This window comes from Euleptes europaea, chromosome 18, assembly GCF_029931775.1.
Source record: "Euleptes europaea isolate rEulEur1 chromosome 18, rEulEur1.hap1, whole genome shotgun sequence".
NCBI lineage: Eukaryota > Metazoa > Chordata > Lepidosauria > Squamata > Sphaerodactylidae > Euleptes > Euleptes europaea.
Window position 1 is genome coordinate 1,288,408 of NC_079329.1, and position 16,677 is coordinate 1,305,084.

The following is a 16,677-nucleotide window of genomic DNA, read 5'->3' on the forward strand; positions in this document are numbered from 1 at the left end:
TACACACTGCAGGAAATTCACAACCACCTCCCCCCCACCCCTAGTGACCCCTACTCCATGCCCAAAAGATGGCCAAGACGCCCTCCCTCTCATCATCTTCCTAGGGTCATAGTATCAGCATTGCTGACAGATGGCCATCTAGCTGCTGCTTAAAAACCTCCAGGGAAGGAGAGCTTACCACCTCCCAAGGAAGCCTGTTCCACTGAGGAGCCGCTCTAACTGTTAGAAAGTTCTTCCTAATGTCTAGATGGAAACTCTTCTGATTTAATTTCAACCCGTTGGTTCTGGTCCAGCCTTCTGGGGCAACAGAAAACAACTCGGCACCCTCCTCTATATGACAGCCCCTCAAGTACTTGAAGATGTACTTGAAGGGCTTCTTCCTCCTCCTATTAAAATTTCATCAAATTTTAGAGAAAAAAACACCAGGAAAACAACAGCTGTGACAGCAACAGAATCATTCCGGGAGACTCTCAGTGTTCTATGAGGGCAACTTAGCCTTCTACTTTGGGGGGGGGGGTTGGTGGAGAGAGAGAGGGAGAGAGAGACAGAGAGAGCAGCTCCCCATAGATAGCAGCGGCTCAACAGAGCATTAAAAAGAGGGTTAATATGAGCCGGGCTCAGCCCCAGCACAGGCTGTCAATGCAAGTCAGGAGGAAAGGCATCTGCCCGAGCGTGCATCTGGGGCCAGGTGAGAGGTCATCTGGGGTTATGGGGCAGGAGGCTCAGTGCTGGAATTTGGGTGGCCCACTGCAATGTGGTGCCAGCAGGAGCAGGTAGCAGCACAGCTGGGCAGGAGCTATTGTGTGCACAGCCCCTTATGTGGCACAGTGAAATGCCCACGCTCCCGCCTGCCCCTCTGGGGCCTTGCAGCTGCCTGCCCACCCAAGCCGTGGCCCTGCTTAGATGTGTGGAGGGCACAAAACTGTGTGTGCATTGTAGCATGCGCTCAGGGGGGGTCATCTTCCACACCGGACTCAATGCTTGGTGCACTCAGAAGGCTAGCTAACCCCCCAGACTCATAAGGGATGCTCAGCATCCCTTCACAAGTCTCAGCCCCCAAGCCTATTCTAGCAGCATGTTTCCTCCTTAAATGGTAAACATGGAGTGTTCCTGAGCAAGGACAGATTGTCTCAACACTGGAGAGCCACTGGAACTTGGAGTGGTGGACTCTAATCTGGAAAACCAGGTTTCTTTTCCCACTCCTCCTCCACATGAGCAGCGGAGGCTAATCTGGTGAACTGGCTTTGTTTCCCCACTCCTACACACGAAGTCAGCTGGGTGACTTTGGGCTAGTCACAGCTCTCTTAGAGCTCTCTCAGCCCCACCTGCCTCACAGGGTGTCTGTTGTGGGGAGGGGGGGGAGGAGATTGTAAACCGGTTTGAGTGGTAGAGAAAGTCGGCATATAAAACCCAACTCTCCTTCTTCCACCCCCAAGATATGCTTCCAGAGCAGAAGGAGGGTTTTGGGGAGTGTGCTTGAGCACTTCTCATTTTGGAAATGAAGACACCCCCCCCCCCGGAAAGACTCTGGAGGCTGGATAAGCCCACCAGCTGCTGCCGGTGGAAACCCCTCACCATGTCCTCGGGATAGCCGCCTCTGGGCAAGAACACAAAAGACAAGCGGCACGCTCTGAGTGCAAACAGACCCCCTGTGCTGTGCTTTTCTGGACTTGTGTGTGGGGAGGGGGGATGGCACAGCACTGTCACGGGAGTCTTTCCAACACAACGTGACACATCTTCTGTTAAACTCACCCTGCCCGGTTCTTGCAGCATCTGAGTTTGTGTTTTTAAAAATACCTGAAGTCGTGCATCATGTTCGAGCTGGAAAAGGGAGTGAATCACGCAGCGGAGAAAACCGACGTTCCTCTCCCCTCATGCAATCCCAGGTCTTTTCCCAGCCCCGCACGGCTCTCGCTGTCAAAGGCGGGCGCACGTGCCATGCTCGTTAAATTCTCACGGACGGACGCACTGTCCCTTGAAGAAGGGGAACAAGCTGGTGACAGCAGCTGGCTAGCCCCCTGACAACTTTGCCCAGAGTTCTGGGTTCGAAGTGGCCCTCGAGCGGTTCAGGGAGTGAGTGCGTGAGTGCCCTCACATGCTGGTGCGCACGGCACATGGCTGGCATGCATCCGGGGAGTCACTCCCTCCCAGAGCGGAGAATGGCACATGGGAGACTGGCATTTCAAGTCCTAGCAGGGACTTTTTAAAACGCCACTTGGCATTGCAATCCTATGCCAACCTGCCCTGGACATAGGGGAGGGGCCGTGGCTCAGTGGTAGAGCATCTGCTTTGCATGCAGAAGGTCCCAGGTTCAATCCCTGGCATCTCCAGTTAGGGACTAGGCAAGTAGGTGATGTGAAAGACCCTTCTCTTCCTGAGACCCTGGAGAGCCACTGGCGGTCTGAGTAGACAGTACTGACTTTGATGGACCGAGGGGGGTCTGATTCAGTAGAAGGCAGCTTCATGTGTTCAACTCAGCTGAGGATTGCAATGTGGATGCCCCATTGCTGGGGGTAGAAAGGGATGTCAAGTCACAGCTGACTTGTGGTGGCCCTGTAGGGTGTTCAATGAAAGAGTTTCCAAGGTGGTTTGCCATTGCCTGCCTCTGCGTAACAACCTGTGTCTTCCTTGGTGGTCTCCCAGCCAAGTACCAACCAGGGCTGACCCTGCTTAGCTTCCAAGATTGGGCTAACCTGGGCCATCCAGGTCAGGGCAAATGTTCCTGCCCAGGAATTAAGGTCACAGGGAGGGGTCCTCCCGACTGTCCCTCCAATCAAAGAAGTTTGTCTGGTGGGCAGATGAGAGAAGGCCTTTTCAGTGGCAGCCCCACGATTAAGGAAAAGCCTCCCAGGGAGGTGCATCTGGCCCCCTCACTTTCGATCTTCAGGAGGCAGCTGACTGATTTAGTTTCTATTTATTTATTTATTTGCAGTCCTAATTAGAGATTTTAAATTGTGGTCTTTTATTTGTTTTTTAATAATTGTTGTTTTATGAATCTTGTAAGTCACCTTGAGTTCCACAAGGTAGAAAGGCAGCTAGTAAATGTTTTTTGATAGATAAATACATGCTGTGCGGATGGGCCAGGATCATTTCCCAAGGGCTGGAAGCTGCCTCCTGCCAGAGGGGTCTGGGTGAGGGGAGAGCTTTGCTGGCTGTTCAAGTGCCCCAAGGTTGCTGCCACATCCAAGAGAATGGGACTGGAGGTGGCAAAGACAGAGGATGCCTTCTCTGGGCGGGGCAGGGGGGAATTTTAAGAGCCGAGTCCCCAAGTGTTTGCCCAAGTGTTCCAGAAGCCTCTCTCTCTTAGTTGCAGACACATGAGCACTGTTGGCAGTTTGTACATGCTCAGAGGCATTCTTGCCTTGGATCCTTGGTGCCAAAACCAAGCGTCCAAACTGAGCAGAGGCTCAAATGCTGCCCTGCAAGATGTCCAGCACTCCAAACCCAGGGGGCTCAAGAATCCCTGCATCCGCTAGAGCCTCCATCAACCCTGGTGCAGAAATGAAAGCCAACTGTTTGTACAGAAGATTTTGACCACCCTTGGAGTTGTCACAACAGAAGACAGGCATGACCCGTGGCGGACACCGAGCCACAGTGTGGCGGTCCTACAGATGCGGCATCGGAATGAGCAGAGCGCCCGTTCGAAGAGAAGTGTGCCAGAGTGCTTCCTGGTGGATCGGGTCCTGAGTGAGTTAGTGCATTTCCAGCTTCAGGTACTGAACTCTCTTTGGCTGGCCCTGCCCCCTCCCCCTCCCTGTCCCCAGCTGCAGAGATCCCAGGCGTCCGGCTGCTGCCAGCCATCGGAGGAGCTGCTCAAAGCCACTTTCTGAAGCGCTGCGATTAATGGGTGCTCCTATCAAATTTTCATAAGTGTTTCTGTTCACTGACAGCTCCTTGTCAGAGGGCCAAAGCCCAGCTGGCAGCAGCCGAGCCTGGCGTTGCCCCAACCCAGAAAGGAAGCAAAGGTGGCTGCCGCCCCTTGGTGGCCAGAGAAACCCGTGTCCTACCGCCTGGGTGTACATGGGGAGATGACTCCAGATAAGCCTGCTAGCAGCCCCAGAACCTGTTTTTAATGTCCTTGATCAGCAATCTCCTCATTAGTGCAGTGTCCTGTCACACAGGAAACAGGAGTTTGATTCCCCCAATGGGGAGAGTTCATACTTGGGGAGGGGCTTTGGCTCAGCAGTGGAGCATCTGTTTGTTATGTAGAAGATCCCAGGTTCAACCCCCAGCATCTCCAGTTAAAAGGATTGGGTCATGTGAAAGACCTGTGCCTGAGACCCTGGAGAACCACTGCCAGCCTGAGTAGACAATACAGGCCCCGATGGGCCAATTGTCTGACTTAGTATGAGGCAGCTTTATGTGCCCAGGTCTGTGTTCAGGTGCACAACAATAAAGAAAAGAGAGGACCCAAGATCAAACGACTTGCATACGTTAAAGGTTAGGCAGAACAGCCTCAATGGTTTTCAGCTTGGGTCCTACTCAAGCCGAGCCGTGGCTGAGTGGAAGAGCTTCTGCTTTGCCTGCAGAAGGTCCCAGGTTTAACCCCCAACCTCCCCAGTTAACAGGAGCAGGTTGTAGGTGACATGAATCATAGAGTTGGAAGGGACCACCAGGGTCATCTAGTCCAACCCCCTGCACAATGCAGGAAATTCACAACTACCTCCCCCCCACACCCCCAGTGACCCCTACTCCATGCCCAGAAGACGGCCAAGGTGCCCTCCCTCTCATCATCTGCCTAAGGTCATAGAATCAGCATTGCTGACAGATGGCCATCTAGCCTCTGCTTAAAAACCTCCAGGGAAGGAGCACTTACACCTCCTGAAGAAGCCTGTTCCACTGAGGAACTCCTCTAACTGTTAGAAAATTCTTCCTAATGTCTAGACGGAAACTCTTTTGAATGAATGACATTTAACCTGAGGCTCTGGAGAGTCCTGCCAGTTGGAGTAAACAACGCTGGCCGTGACAGAGCAAGGGTCTGACCGGGAGAAGGCAGCTTCATTTGTGTGTCCATAGATCCATCAACAGCTGTTAGCCAAGATGGCCAACTGGAACCTCTATGTTCAGAGGCAGTGTACCACTACAGACTAAATGCTGGGGGCGGGGGGTTGCAACAACAGCGGGAAGCCTTACCACCACCACCTGCCTTGCAGGGCATCTTTGGCCAGTGAGGGATACGGGATGCTGCCCCTTTGGTCTGATCCAGCACAGCTGTTCTCAGGCCCACACTTCCGGTTCCTCCAGGGGGGCAGCAAGGGGGTCAGGCTGGGAAACGGCCTGCCAGGTCTGGCGCCTCTTGAAGCGATAAGATCAGAGCATGGGCAAGGAGCCCAATGAAGCCCATTAGCAGAATAATAGGCTGCATTTAGCACTTGAAATCCTTCCACCACCCCCCATAATAAATAATAATGCAAAGCTGCCTCCCCAGCGCTGCCAGTTCCAAGGCAATTTGCTAATAGCCTTGCCTGAAATTCTCTGCCTAGCTGCTGAGACTCATTTTGCCAGAGCAGGTGTTGGGGGGGGGGAATAGACTGCTACTTTCCCCCCTTTTTTGCCATCTCATTGACTGCTCATATTCAACTTACAGTCCACCTCTACCCCCAAATCTTGTTCACACAAAGTGTTACCCAGAAGTGTATCTCCCGTCCAGGATGCGCACTTCTCATTTTTCTTACCCAGATGCAGAACTCTGCACTTGTCCTTGTTGAATTGCATCTAGTTCAAGACCTGAATTGTCTCACTTGCCGGAGAAAAAGCAGTGTCTCTCAGGGTGGAGGTCATGTGTGTCATACAAACGGCAGGCTTGCATCAAGCATGGAATCAGTGCCATTTCTTCCTTCTTGGTGCCATCAAATCACAGCTGACTTAAGTCAGCTCTGTAGGGTTTCAAGGCAAGAGATGCTCAGAGGTGGTCTGCCATTGCCTGCCTCTGGGTAGTGACCCTGGACTTCCTTGGCCATCTCCCCATCCAAGTACTAACCAGGACCGGCCCTGCTTAGCTTCCGAGATCTGACAAGACCAGGCTAGCCTGGGCCACCCAGCAAAGCAAGAGATGTTCAGAGGTGGTTTGCCATTGCCTGCCTCTGCGTAGCAACCTTGATCTCCCTTGGGGGTCTCCCATCCAATACTAACCAGAACCGACCCTGCTTAGTTTCCAAGATCTGAGGAGATTGGGCTAGCCTGGGCCATGATCATGGATGTTCTGCTAAGCTATTAGAACAAGCAGCCACTGACTGACCTCTCGTCCGCTGTGACTTCTTATGCTGCCTTTCCAAGCCATCTTAACCCAGTAGCCGTCGCTACCTCTTGTGACAGCAAGTACAAGTTATAAATTAATTTGGCACTGTCTGAAGGAGGACTTTTTGTCTTAAAAAAGAGGAGGAGGAAGAAGAAGAGGAGTTGGTTTTTATATGCTGACTTTCTCTGCCACTTAAGGGAGAATCAAACCGGCTTACAATCACCTTTCTCTCCCCTCCCCACAACAGATGCCCTGTGAGGCAGGTGGGGCTGAGAGATTGTGACTAGTCCAAGGTCACCCAGCTGGCTTTGAGTGTAGGAGTGGGGAAACCAGTTCACCACATTAGCCTCCGCCGCTCATGTGGAGGAGTGGGGAATCAAACCCGGTTCTCCAGATCAGACTCCACTGCTCTAAACCACCGCTCTTAACCACTACACCACGCCGGCTCCACGCTTGAGCTTTGCGGCACCTTAAAGATGAGTGAATTTGTTCTGGAAGCTTTATCGGGTGTTCATCTTGCAAGAGGGGTGCCGTAAGCATGTCCCCAACACCCACACCGAGTGGAACATTTCAAGCCTCCCCCAAAGCTGCTGCTGCCACAGTAAAGGTATGCATTGTGTTCAGGTGCCACAAGATCCTTTGGCCTGCAGCAGATTCACACGATGCTCCTGTTGGGGGCGTCTGCAAACTGCTCTCAGTCAATATCACTGGGTGGAACTCCGGGTTTGTTACCCCCCCCCCCAAATTTTAAGTATGGTTGCCAGCCTCCAGGTACTAGCTGGAGATCTCCTGCCATTACAACTGATCTCCAGCCGATAGAGATAAGTTCACCTGGAGAAAATGGCAGCTTTGGCAATTGGACTCTATGGCATTGAAGTCCCTCCCCTCCCCAAACCCCACCCTCCTCAGGCTCCACCCCAAAAAGCTCCTGCCGATGGCAAAGAGGGTCCTGGCAACCCTAATTTTAAGATTTTTGCAGACTGGTCTGTTGTTGTTTCTCTCTCTCCCCCGAACTGGGGTTTGTGTTCTAAAGTTTTGCTTGAGTTTCTGATGAGTTCCGTGGCCCATTGGCTGCCTCCCTGATCCTCATTCAAGTTTTGCCCAACGGAGGCTTTTTTTAAATAGACCAGCCAGGCTGTTTTTATTCGTTCACAAGTTTTCCTAACTTTTCCCAAGGCCTCAAAATAGAAGTGTATTAACACGTGCCGCTGCTGCCCCCTGCAGGACAATCTAGAACACAACATGTGCATTGTGAGACAACGGCATGCCAAGAAGGAACGGGGAGGGCGCAGAATTCCTACCAGGAGCCCTGCCAGGAACAACCGGTCCCCTTTCCCTGCCACCAGGAGGCAGCAGAGAGAGCACAGCATTGGGTGGCCAACTGATCAACCAGGATCTGTCGCACTGCTGTTAACAGGACTTCTCTTCTCCCTGCTCCACAAGGGCTGCCTGGCCAGTTGAAGGGCATCAGGTTTCTGTTTTCGGGTTAAAAAAAATGATAAGTGCATTTTAAGACCAGGTGCTCCATAGCAGTATATGTTAGGGTTGCCAACCTCCTGATGGGACCTGGAGATCTCCTGGAATTTCAACTGATTTTTAGGCTACAGAAATAAATTTCCCTGGAGGAAATGGCTGCTTTGGAGTGTGGACTTTATGGGATTATTCCCTGCTGAGGTCCCTCCCTTCTCCAAATTCCACCCTCTCCAGGTTCCGCCCCCAAATCTGCAAGAAGTTCCCAACCTGGAATTGGCAACACTAGCATAGGTCAAAGTGCTATCTTGAAAACGGTAGGGTTGCCCTTTCTCAGTGCCCATCATTTCTCCTCCATCCCAAATGTTCAGAAACGTCTGTTGGTCCAAAATGTGCTGACAGCTGTTTCTGGGCACATTTGGGAACACAAGGTCACCATTTAATATAGTTTCTTCCAGTAAGTATAAAACACCCTGCAATTCCCCCCAAAAATCTCATTACCATTGTATAAAAATAATAACAGGATTGTTTGGTTTTTAAATTTGCATTCACCCAAAAGTGATTTTAATTAGAATAGTAGCCTACAAACACAAGTTCGACCGTAGATTTTATAAACAATCTGCAGTCAGGCCCTCTCCAAAATATGATTATTGCATTGATACCCCAATCGTTTACACAGGATCCTTGGGTGATGGCAGGCAGTTGTTTCCTGAGCCTCAAAACCCTGCCTTTAGTTTCTCAAAATTCAATCGTGGTACTTAGGCAGAGGTGGTGGTGATTCCCCCTCCCCCAACGCTCCACCTCTCAGACACGCCAGTTTACTCTTTGGCTGGAGACCTCCAATGCCCCCTTTGCCACAAGCAAGGTGAAAAATGCCCCAGAAGACGTTTTGTTTGGCAGGTCTCTGTCAGAGGCTGGTGGACTAGAAGAAAATGGTGATTTGGAGCATTCCAAACACACCTGTTGGATGTTGAGGGGGCAGGTTACGTTTGGCAGGGAAAAGGTGGGTTTAAGGCACAATTACAGGTTGTGGGGGGAATGCCCAGAATCCACCCCTCAGGGAGAGGCCTCTGGAACAGCACATTTCCCAGCCCCAGGGTCGCCTCTGGGTCTCAGCCCTCATTTGAGGAGACCACTGAAGACAGCTTGGAGCCCTCAGATGAGGGCCGAGACCCCTCGGGGGCTTGGTCCCACAGGGCACCCGAAAGGCCACGAAGAGAGCAGCCGCTTGGGAGGCCATTCTGGCAGCTTGGTGCTCCTGACAAGCTGCTGGAGGGCCGGAGAGAGGGGGTCTCAGGGCTGGAATCTTCCCGCCGCCACACGAGACCGTTCCCTCCCCCAGCAGAAAACTCCAGAGCCCAGGCACCTGGCCTCCTGCATCCCCATCTCCTGCAAGCCCACAGAGGTGGGGGAAACAAAAAGGCCTCGAAAATCCCCATCCTGGTCTTCACTCCGTCGCAGACTCATAGCAAAGCGGCTGAGGAACCCCAGAACCCAGAAGGGTGGGGACGACGCAAACACCTTCTGGGGGTCGTTTCCCAAGCGTAGCACCTGAGGCACACCTGCCACCACTAACCAATACCAGCCCTTTGAAGCAGTTATGAGGCAACAGCAGAGACATTCGGGGTTCGAAACGCTTTGGCTAATCTCGTGGCTTCTTTGGCCCCTTCCACAGCCCGGCGGAGGAACTTGGAAGGGTCGGCCCTCACCCTGGCCAGCGCCTGAGCCAGACGCTCCTTCTCCCTGTGGGGAAGGCCCTCCAGAACGTTCCACTGGGGGAGGAAGTAGTGAGGGAGGCACCGGCGGACTAAGCAGGCCGACAGGTCATCCAGCAGACCCAGCCAGGTGTGTGCGGCGTTCTCCTCTCGGCCCAGGTAGCTGGCGGGCAGCCGCTCACAGGCCCGGAGCACCAAGGTGAAGATGTGGTAAGGCCCGAGGCCCGCAGAGAGGTGGTGGCCTAGGACGGCCGTGGCCGCCCGGAAAGCCTGAAGCAAAGGCAGGGGCAGAATCTTCCGAAGATGCATCTCGCTGGTCGAAAATGCCAGGCGCCAACTGGCACCGGAGGTGGAAGGCAACAGGTAAAAGCCCCCGGAGACTTCCTCGTCCATCAGCTTGCCATCCCAGAAATGGGCCTGGGCCAGCCAAGGCTGAGCGACCTCCGGCCACCCCTTCAAGGCCACGGTGGGGACAAGATCGTAGAGGACTCGACAGTGTCCGACGAGGACCACCACCGAAGTGATGCAGCCGCGGTGCTCGACCCGCACGTCTTTGGCGGCGGCGGCAAAGGAGCGGGCGAACCAGGCGGAGACCAGCTCGGCAGACAGGTAGGCCTCGTCTCCCAGGCAACAATCTGACCAGCGGTGGAGCGTGGCAGGGTCGAAGGGCTGGAGGCTGATCTGGGTGTGGCCAGGTGGACTCTCCTTCATGTCCAAGGTGACGGGGACCCCGGCAGCATTCAGAATTGGCACCAAAAGGGTGAAGTCCGCATCGTAGTCCCCTCCAAGGGAAAGGTGGTGTGGGATGCCCAGGTCCACGTCGACGGTGCCCTGCTGGACCCCTCCAGAGAGAAGCAGGTATCTATTGACAGCTGGGAGCTTCCCATCGGAGTTCTGAACCACACCTGAATGGGGGGTGGGGAGGAGGAGAACAATTGCCTCAGAAAACAAAGGAAATGGAGGGAGGCTGAGGGGCTAAGACCCCTCCCACACCTAATAACCTGTCAACAGGATGGCAAAGGAAGGCTCATGGGAAAGGAATCTGGAAAATGACCGCTTTTCTCACCCCCTCACAACAAGCGGCACTTAAAGTTCCCTCTAACCTCCTCTTGGCATGTGCTGCCATCTTGGCCATCTTCTGGGCATGCAGTAGGGGTCACTGGGGGTGTGGGAGTGGAGGTAGTTGTGAATTTCCTGCATTGTGCAGGGGGCTGGACTAGATGACCCTGGTGGTCCCTTCCAACTCTATGATTCTATCAGTCAACCTCTCTGCTGACCACAAAGTGCCAGCCAGTTCTGGACCTGAAACTCTTTCAAAAGGCTTGTGATGCTTCCAGAACCCAAGTCATCCACACTTTGTGTCATGCGAGTGGACAAGCCACACCTTCCAGATCCCATATGCTGCTTTTAATTTTATTATTATTTATGTCTCCCCAGTGGTGACCCCAGGTGCCTTACATCATTCTCTTCTCCTCCACTTTATCCTCTCAACAACCCTGTGAGGTAGACTAGGCTGAGAATGTGTGACCAGCCCAAGGTCACCCAGCAAGCTTCCATGGCCAGAAGGGGGATTCTAACCCGGGTCTCCCAGATCCTAGGCTGACACTTTAACCACTACACCACACTGGCTGTTTGGCATGTAAGGCCTCAGGAGGGGGGGGGGCTCTCGCTTCCAAGGCCGGCCACCGGCTTTTCTGTGCCTCAGCTAGGAACTCCGAACAGGATGTTCCCTCCCCTTAACACTGGGCACAATCCAAGAAGAAGAAGAGTTGGTATTTACATGCCAACTTTCTCTACCACTGAAGGGAGACTCCAACTGGCTTACAATCCCCTTCCCATCCCTACAACAGACACCCTATGAGGTAGGTGGGGCTGAGAGAGCTGTGACTTGCCCAGGGTCACCCAGCTGGCTTCATGCGTAGGAGTGGGGAAACCAAACCCGTTCTCCAGATTAGAGTCTGCCGCTGCTCATGTGGAAGAGTGGGGAGTCAAACCCGGTTCTCCAGATCAGACTCCACCGCTCCAAACCACCGCTCTTAACCAGTACATCACGCTGGCTTCCTGCAGACCTCACTGAACTGAGCGGAGCCCGCGTTTCCACACAGCCCCCTTTCATTCCAATGGGGTTGGCCCAGGAAAGATGGCGCTCCACAGTTCCAATGTGGCCCCACCTGTTGCCACCATTAGTAGTACCAAAATCTGTCCATTCTTCCAAAATGGCTCCCCTGCCTTTCCTCCTGGACTCACTGAAAAAGGTCTGCAACAATTCATGGCCCACAACCATCCAGGTCTTCGATTTCAAGATCTGGGGGTCTTCAGCAGCTGCTCAAGGTGAGTGTGGGAGAATGAACTGACACCCCCACCCCACCCCCAGCACCCACTTCACCCCCATCTGGCACCCATGCAATGATGAGTAGTAAATGGGTACACACACCCCATTACTGTAATTGTCAGGCTAAAACCCATAGTCCAGCCCTAAGCAAAGCTACACCCTAAACCCACTGAAGTCGCCGGGCCCAGAAGGGGGCAAACTCTGCTTTGGGCGGCACGGCAGGTCTCTCTTCTGTGTGAGCGGCTTCCCAGCAGAAAGCAGGAGATCATGTTCCAGAGGGGCTTTGATAGCAAACACAATCTTTGGGCAGCTTAAAAACGGGCAGGTTTACAGGGACGTCTGCTTTTGTGGCTGAGCGCCCACTTGCGTCTGACCAAGCTCCCTCCGCTCCATAAAAGCTTCTGCCACGAGAAAACCCGTCACCATTCTCAGGTGCCACAGGAAACTGGGTGGGGGCAAAACTACCACGGGCTTAGTTAAGGTGGTGTTTGTGATTGTAGCCATGAGGCCAGCTTGTTCAAGGACTTCAGACCCGACTGTTATAGCCCAAGGCCTAGAAGTGACCCCTGTTCCTTTTAAGGTATTTTAGTTATGTTCTCTACAGTCCACCTTTCTCACAGAGACTCAGGGCAGATCTCACAGGGTAAGGCAGTGCAACAGTATCAACATCCAATTAAAAATGCAATAGGATTTGGACTGCAGAAATCTGAAACAAATCTGAATGGTTAACGCTTACGGCTTTGTTGCAGATGCAGAAATTAGATCTGAAGATCAGTTTACAGCAACAGACAATGTGTACTACACGCAGCGGTATAATGCTGCCCACAGTCCCTGCCCCTTTACCGAAGCATCGTTCTGAACCTTTTTGTTACAGTACAGCCCTATGACCTGTGTAAAACAAAGCCCTCCTGAATATTTTGCTTTTGCATAGTTTGTGGAATGCCAGGAGAGCAGGAGCCTTCCTAGCCAGCGTGGTGTAGTGGTTAAGAGAGGTGGACTCTAATCCGGAGAAGTGGGTTCAATTCCCCACTCCTCCACATAAAGCCTGCTGGGTGACCTTGGGCTAGTCACAGTTCTCGCCAAACTCTCTCAGCCCCACAAGGTGTCTGTTGTGGGGAGAGGAAGGGAAGGTGATTGTAAGCCACTGAGACTTCTTAAAGGTAGAGAAAAGCAGGGTATAAAAACCAACTCTTCTTCTTCTTCTAACCCTCTCAGGCTGGCCATTTCATAAGGTGGGTCCACAATAGAAAATACACAAGTACAAATATTGCCTGTTTGCCGGATGGCACCCACAGAAGGCAAAGCTGTCGTGGTGGTGCATAGGGGGAGAGGGAGGTGTGGTGTTACTGTGATGTTACCGTGGCGTGGATCCAGGTGGCCAGATCGGCTGTGTCAAGGTCGCAGGCCATCTGGCAGGCTAAACTGAGTTGGAAGAAAGTGGTGGGGTTTTCTTGCAGCTGTATTACCTGGCTTTTCTACCAGTGATGCCGGGTCCAGGAGAAACCACAGGCCCTTGACTGAGCCAGCACAGGTCAGCCAAACCCCACCAAAACTGGGAAGCACAATGCCTTCCAAGACTTCCGTCTTCCCAGCCAGAGTTACCTCTGTACTCCTGGGTTCTGTTTCATTTTTTTCACTCAACCATTTAACAGGAGCAGTCAAGAAGTGGCTCAGGGCGCCCTCCACTGCATCCCCAGGAGTTTTGGACACAGGGATGTAATGCTGGGTGTCATCAGCCAACGACCTACGATTTCTTTCTCCTAAGGGCTTTACATAGAGGGCGAATAGCACGGGGGAGCTTATTGTTAAGTAGGATCCTGTTATGTACGTTCTGTACCGCTTAATGTGTTGTGTAAATATTTACGCTGTGCTTCCGTTCTTTCTGTTTGGTTCAAGACTTCTGCAAGCCTAGTGCATTGTTCAATGAACATCCCATTTTGTGGATTGTGCTGACTCACTCTGCGTGATCCGCCTTGAGTCCCTGTGAGAAAGCTGAACTATTAACAATGGAAATAAATAAAAATAAATAAAAAAGCGAACCCTGTGGAGGGGCCGTGGCTCAGTGGTCCAGCATCTGCTTGGCATGCTGAAGGTCCCAGGTTCAATCCCCGGCATCTCCAGTTAAAAGGACTAGGCAGGTAGGTGATGTGAAAGACCTCAGCCTGAGACCCTGGAGAGCCGCTGCCGGTGTGAGTAGACAATACTGACTTTGGTGGACCAAGGGTCTGATTCAGTAGAAGGCAGCTTCATGTGAACCCCATGGGACAAACCCCACCATGATGATAACTGGTCTCTACTGGGAACCCCTTGAGTCTGGTCAGTGAAGAACCATGTAAACCAGCCCAAGGCATCACCCCCAACACCACTTCTGCCCCCAAGTGCCTCCACAAGATGGCTGCATCAAGGGCAGTGGATAAATCCGGTGGGAGCACCAAGGCGGCTTGGCCTTTGCCTGTCCTCAGGCGGAGTTCATCCGCGAAAGCCACCAGAACTGCCTGTCTCCCATAGCCCAGCCTGAAGCCGGACTGAAAAGGGTCCAGAGCAGATGAACCGCCCCGGAAGACCTGGTGCTGGTCTGCAGAGGACCCAGGAATCCTGCATCATGCCCTTTAACAAACCTCTCCCTGATGACAATGAAGGACAACTTGTTCTCTGCCCCCCCTTCAGAATCTGCCCTACCCCCCCCCCAATAACTGAGCATGCAGCAACAGTAAAAAAAAAAAAAAGTCTATTGGGTGGGGATTTTGGTTTCCCCCCCCCCCGCTCACCTAAGAGAGAGAAGATGACGTCCTTCGCCAGGTGCAGTTCAGGCCCTTCCCGGCTGCCTGGGCTCCTGGCGTGGTACTCTTGGATGAGCTGGTGCAGCTCCTCGATCCGCGCTCCGGAGTGAAAATCCAGGTCCGTGAGAGGTTTGGCCGGGGCTGGTTTCAGCTGGTGGCCGTCTGGGGGGGAAGCCATGCCCCCCCCCCGCGCCCCTCTCTTTTCGGGAGGGTGCAGAGAAAAGAGAGATCTTCCAAGAAACTTTCTTGGGAGGAGATGCAGGCGAGGGAGTCGGCGGGAGGCAGGACCTAAATCTCCGTCTCGTCCAGAGAACCGTTCCGGCAAAATGGTTTAAATCAGGGCTGGGAGACTTAGAGGGAAACTGGAGGGTGGGGGGTTCTTAGACCCCTTGCAGAAACGCCAGACCGCCCCCCCACACACACACTGTTCCCCCCCAAATGCATTTTTCCTTCTACCAGCTCCTGCAGGCATCAGCTCCAAGAGTATGGGGAGCCCATCACCTTCATCCGGATTTCCGTAAGTGTCGGGATCCCAGCCCACTCACCTGCTGCTACCTGGCCCAACAGGTTACACCTACCCGGGGAATCCCAGGAACTATGGGGAATGTAGTCTTGACTGCGCTCCTTCTGGGAAACGCCTTCTGGGAAATGCAGTCTTTTTTTACAAACTCCTCCTCCAGAGACCACCTTTGCACTTTGAGACATGCGGTCTTTGCAACGACCCCCTTCCAAAGAGGCGCCAGAGATGCGGGACTAGCTCTGATCCCGACCCCCACCCCATGTTCTCTGGGAAACTAGGGTTGCCGGCTTCAGGTTGGGAATTACCTGGAGATTTTGGGGGTGGAGCCTGAGGAGGGCGGGGTTTGGAGAGGGGAGGGACTTTTAAATTGTGCAATTCCCTGCCCCCAAATGTGGTGATGGCTGCCAACTTGAAAGGCTTGAAGAGGGGACATGTTCATGGAGGAAAGGGGTATCCATGGCTACTAGTTAAAATGGATACTAGTCATGATGCAGACCTCAACACTCATGAAACTGCCTTATACTGAATCAGTCCATCAAGGTCAGTATTGTCTACTCAGGCTGGCAGCGGCTTTCCAGGGTCTCAGGCAGAGGAATTTCACATCACCTACAAACTGATCCTTCAATTGGAGATACCAGGGATTGAACCCAGAGACCTTCTACATGCCAAGCAGAAGGTCTACCACTGAGCCACGGCCCCTCCAGGCAAGAGACCCTCAGAGGGGAATCCCCCCTGACTCTGGCAAAGCAGGCTCTAGCCCAGGGAACTGTCTGCCACAGGACATCTCTTTGCCTCAAGGCTCCTCCAGGAGCTTTTGACCGGCCATCTTCTGTCCCAACAGAAGACTGGGGGGTGGGATGTACTTATACCCTCCTCCCAGATATGTTCTACAGGCCCATGTGGACATTTGGGAGGAAGGCAGGATCGCTTAAGGAATGCCACTTTCCAGGGAGAGAGTTCCAGAGCTTTGGTGCCATGACCGAGAAGGCCCTCTCTGGGGAGGGGGGGGTCACCCACGTAATCCCATAAGGCGAGGGCACCCAAAGCTTGGGAGATGGAAAGCAAGCAATGGAAGTGTCCGACTCCCAGCCTTCTCTAAAAAGAAGAGAGGAAGAAGAGTTGTTTTTTATATGCCGACTTTCTCTACCACTTAAGGCAGAATCAAACCGGCTTACAATCACCTTCCCCTCCCCTCCCCACAACAGACACCCTGAGAGGTAGGTGGGGCTGAGAGAGCTCCAAGAGAGCTGTGACTGGCCCAAGGTCACTCAGCTGGCTCTGTGTGTAGGAGTGGGGAAACAAATGCAGTTCACCAGATTAGCCTCCGCCGCTCATGTGGAGGAATGGGGAATCAAACCCGGTTCTCCAGACCAGATTCCGCTGCTCCAAACCACCGCTGTTAGCCTCTACACCACGCTAGGAGCTCTGGAGTAAACACAAAGGAGCGCCCTGCAGACTGATGTGTGATGGGACTGCTTTTTTTAATTAAATGACCCAGAGGTAAGTCACATCTGGGCTGCCCGGCCTGTCTCCTCCTCAGCCTGCTATTTCGCTGGCTGGTACACCCAGTCCGCACCGGACACTTGGTCAGACCAGTAGTAGCGTGGCTTCCCAGTGGGGTC

General features: G+C 53.1%; 1 protein-coding gene and 1 non-coding gene across 2 annotated transcripts; one reads left to right on the forward strand and one right to left on the reverse strand.

The window, feature by feature from the left end:
• The first annotated feature begins 2,261 nt into the window (after positions 1-2,261).
• Positions 2,262-2,330, forward strand: TRNAA-UGC (transfer RNA alanine (anticodon UGC)). The gene has a single exon. It is a non-coding gene; the product is annotated as a tRNA-Ala (tRNA).
• Positions 2,331-9,306: 6,976 nt separating this feature from the next.
• Positions 9,307-14,713, reverse strand: TMEM102 (transmembrane protein 102). The gene is made up of 2 exons (XM_056863521.1): positions 14,524-14,713; positions 9,307-10,328 (listed from the first exon to the last, which is right to left on the reverse strand). Exons 1-2 carry the CDS (start codon positions 14,711-14,713, stop codon positions 9,307-9,309), a joined length of 1,212 nt encoding a protein of 403 aa, XP_056719499.1.
• Positions 14,714-16,677: the final 1,964 nt, after the last annotated feature.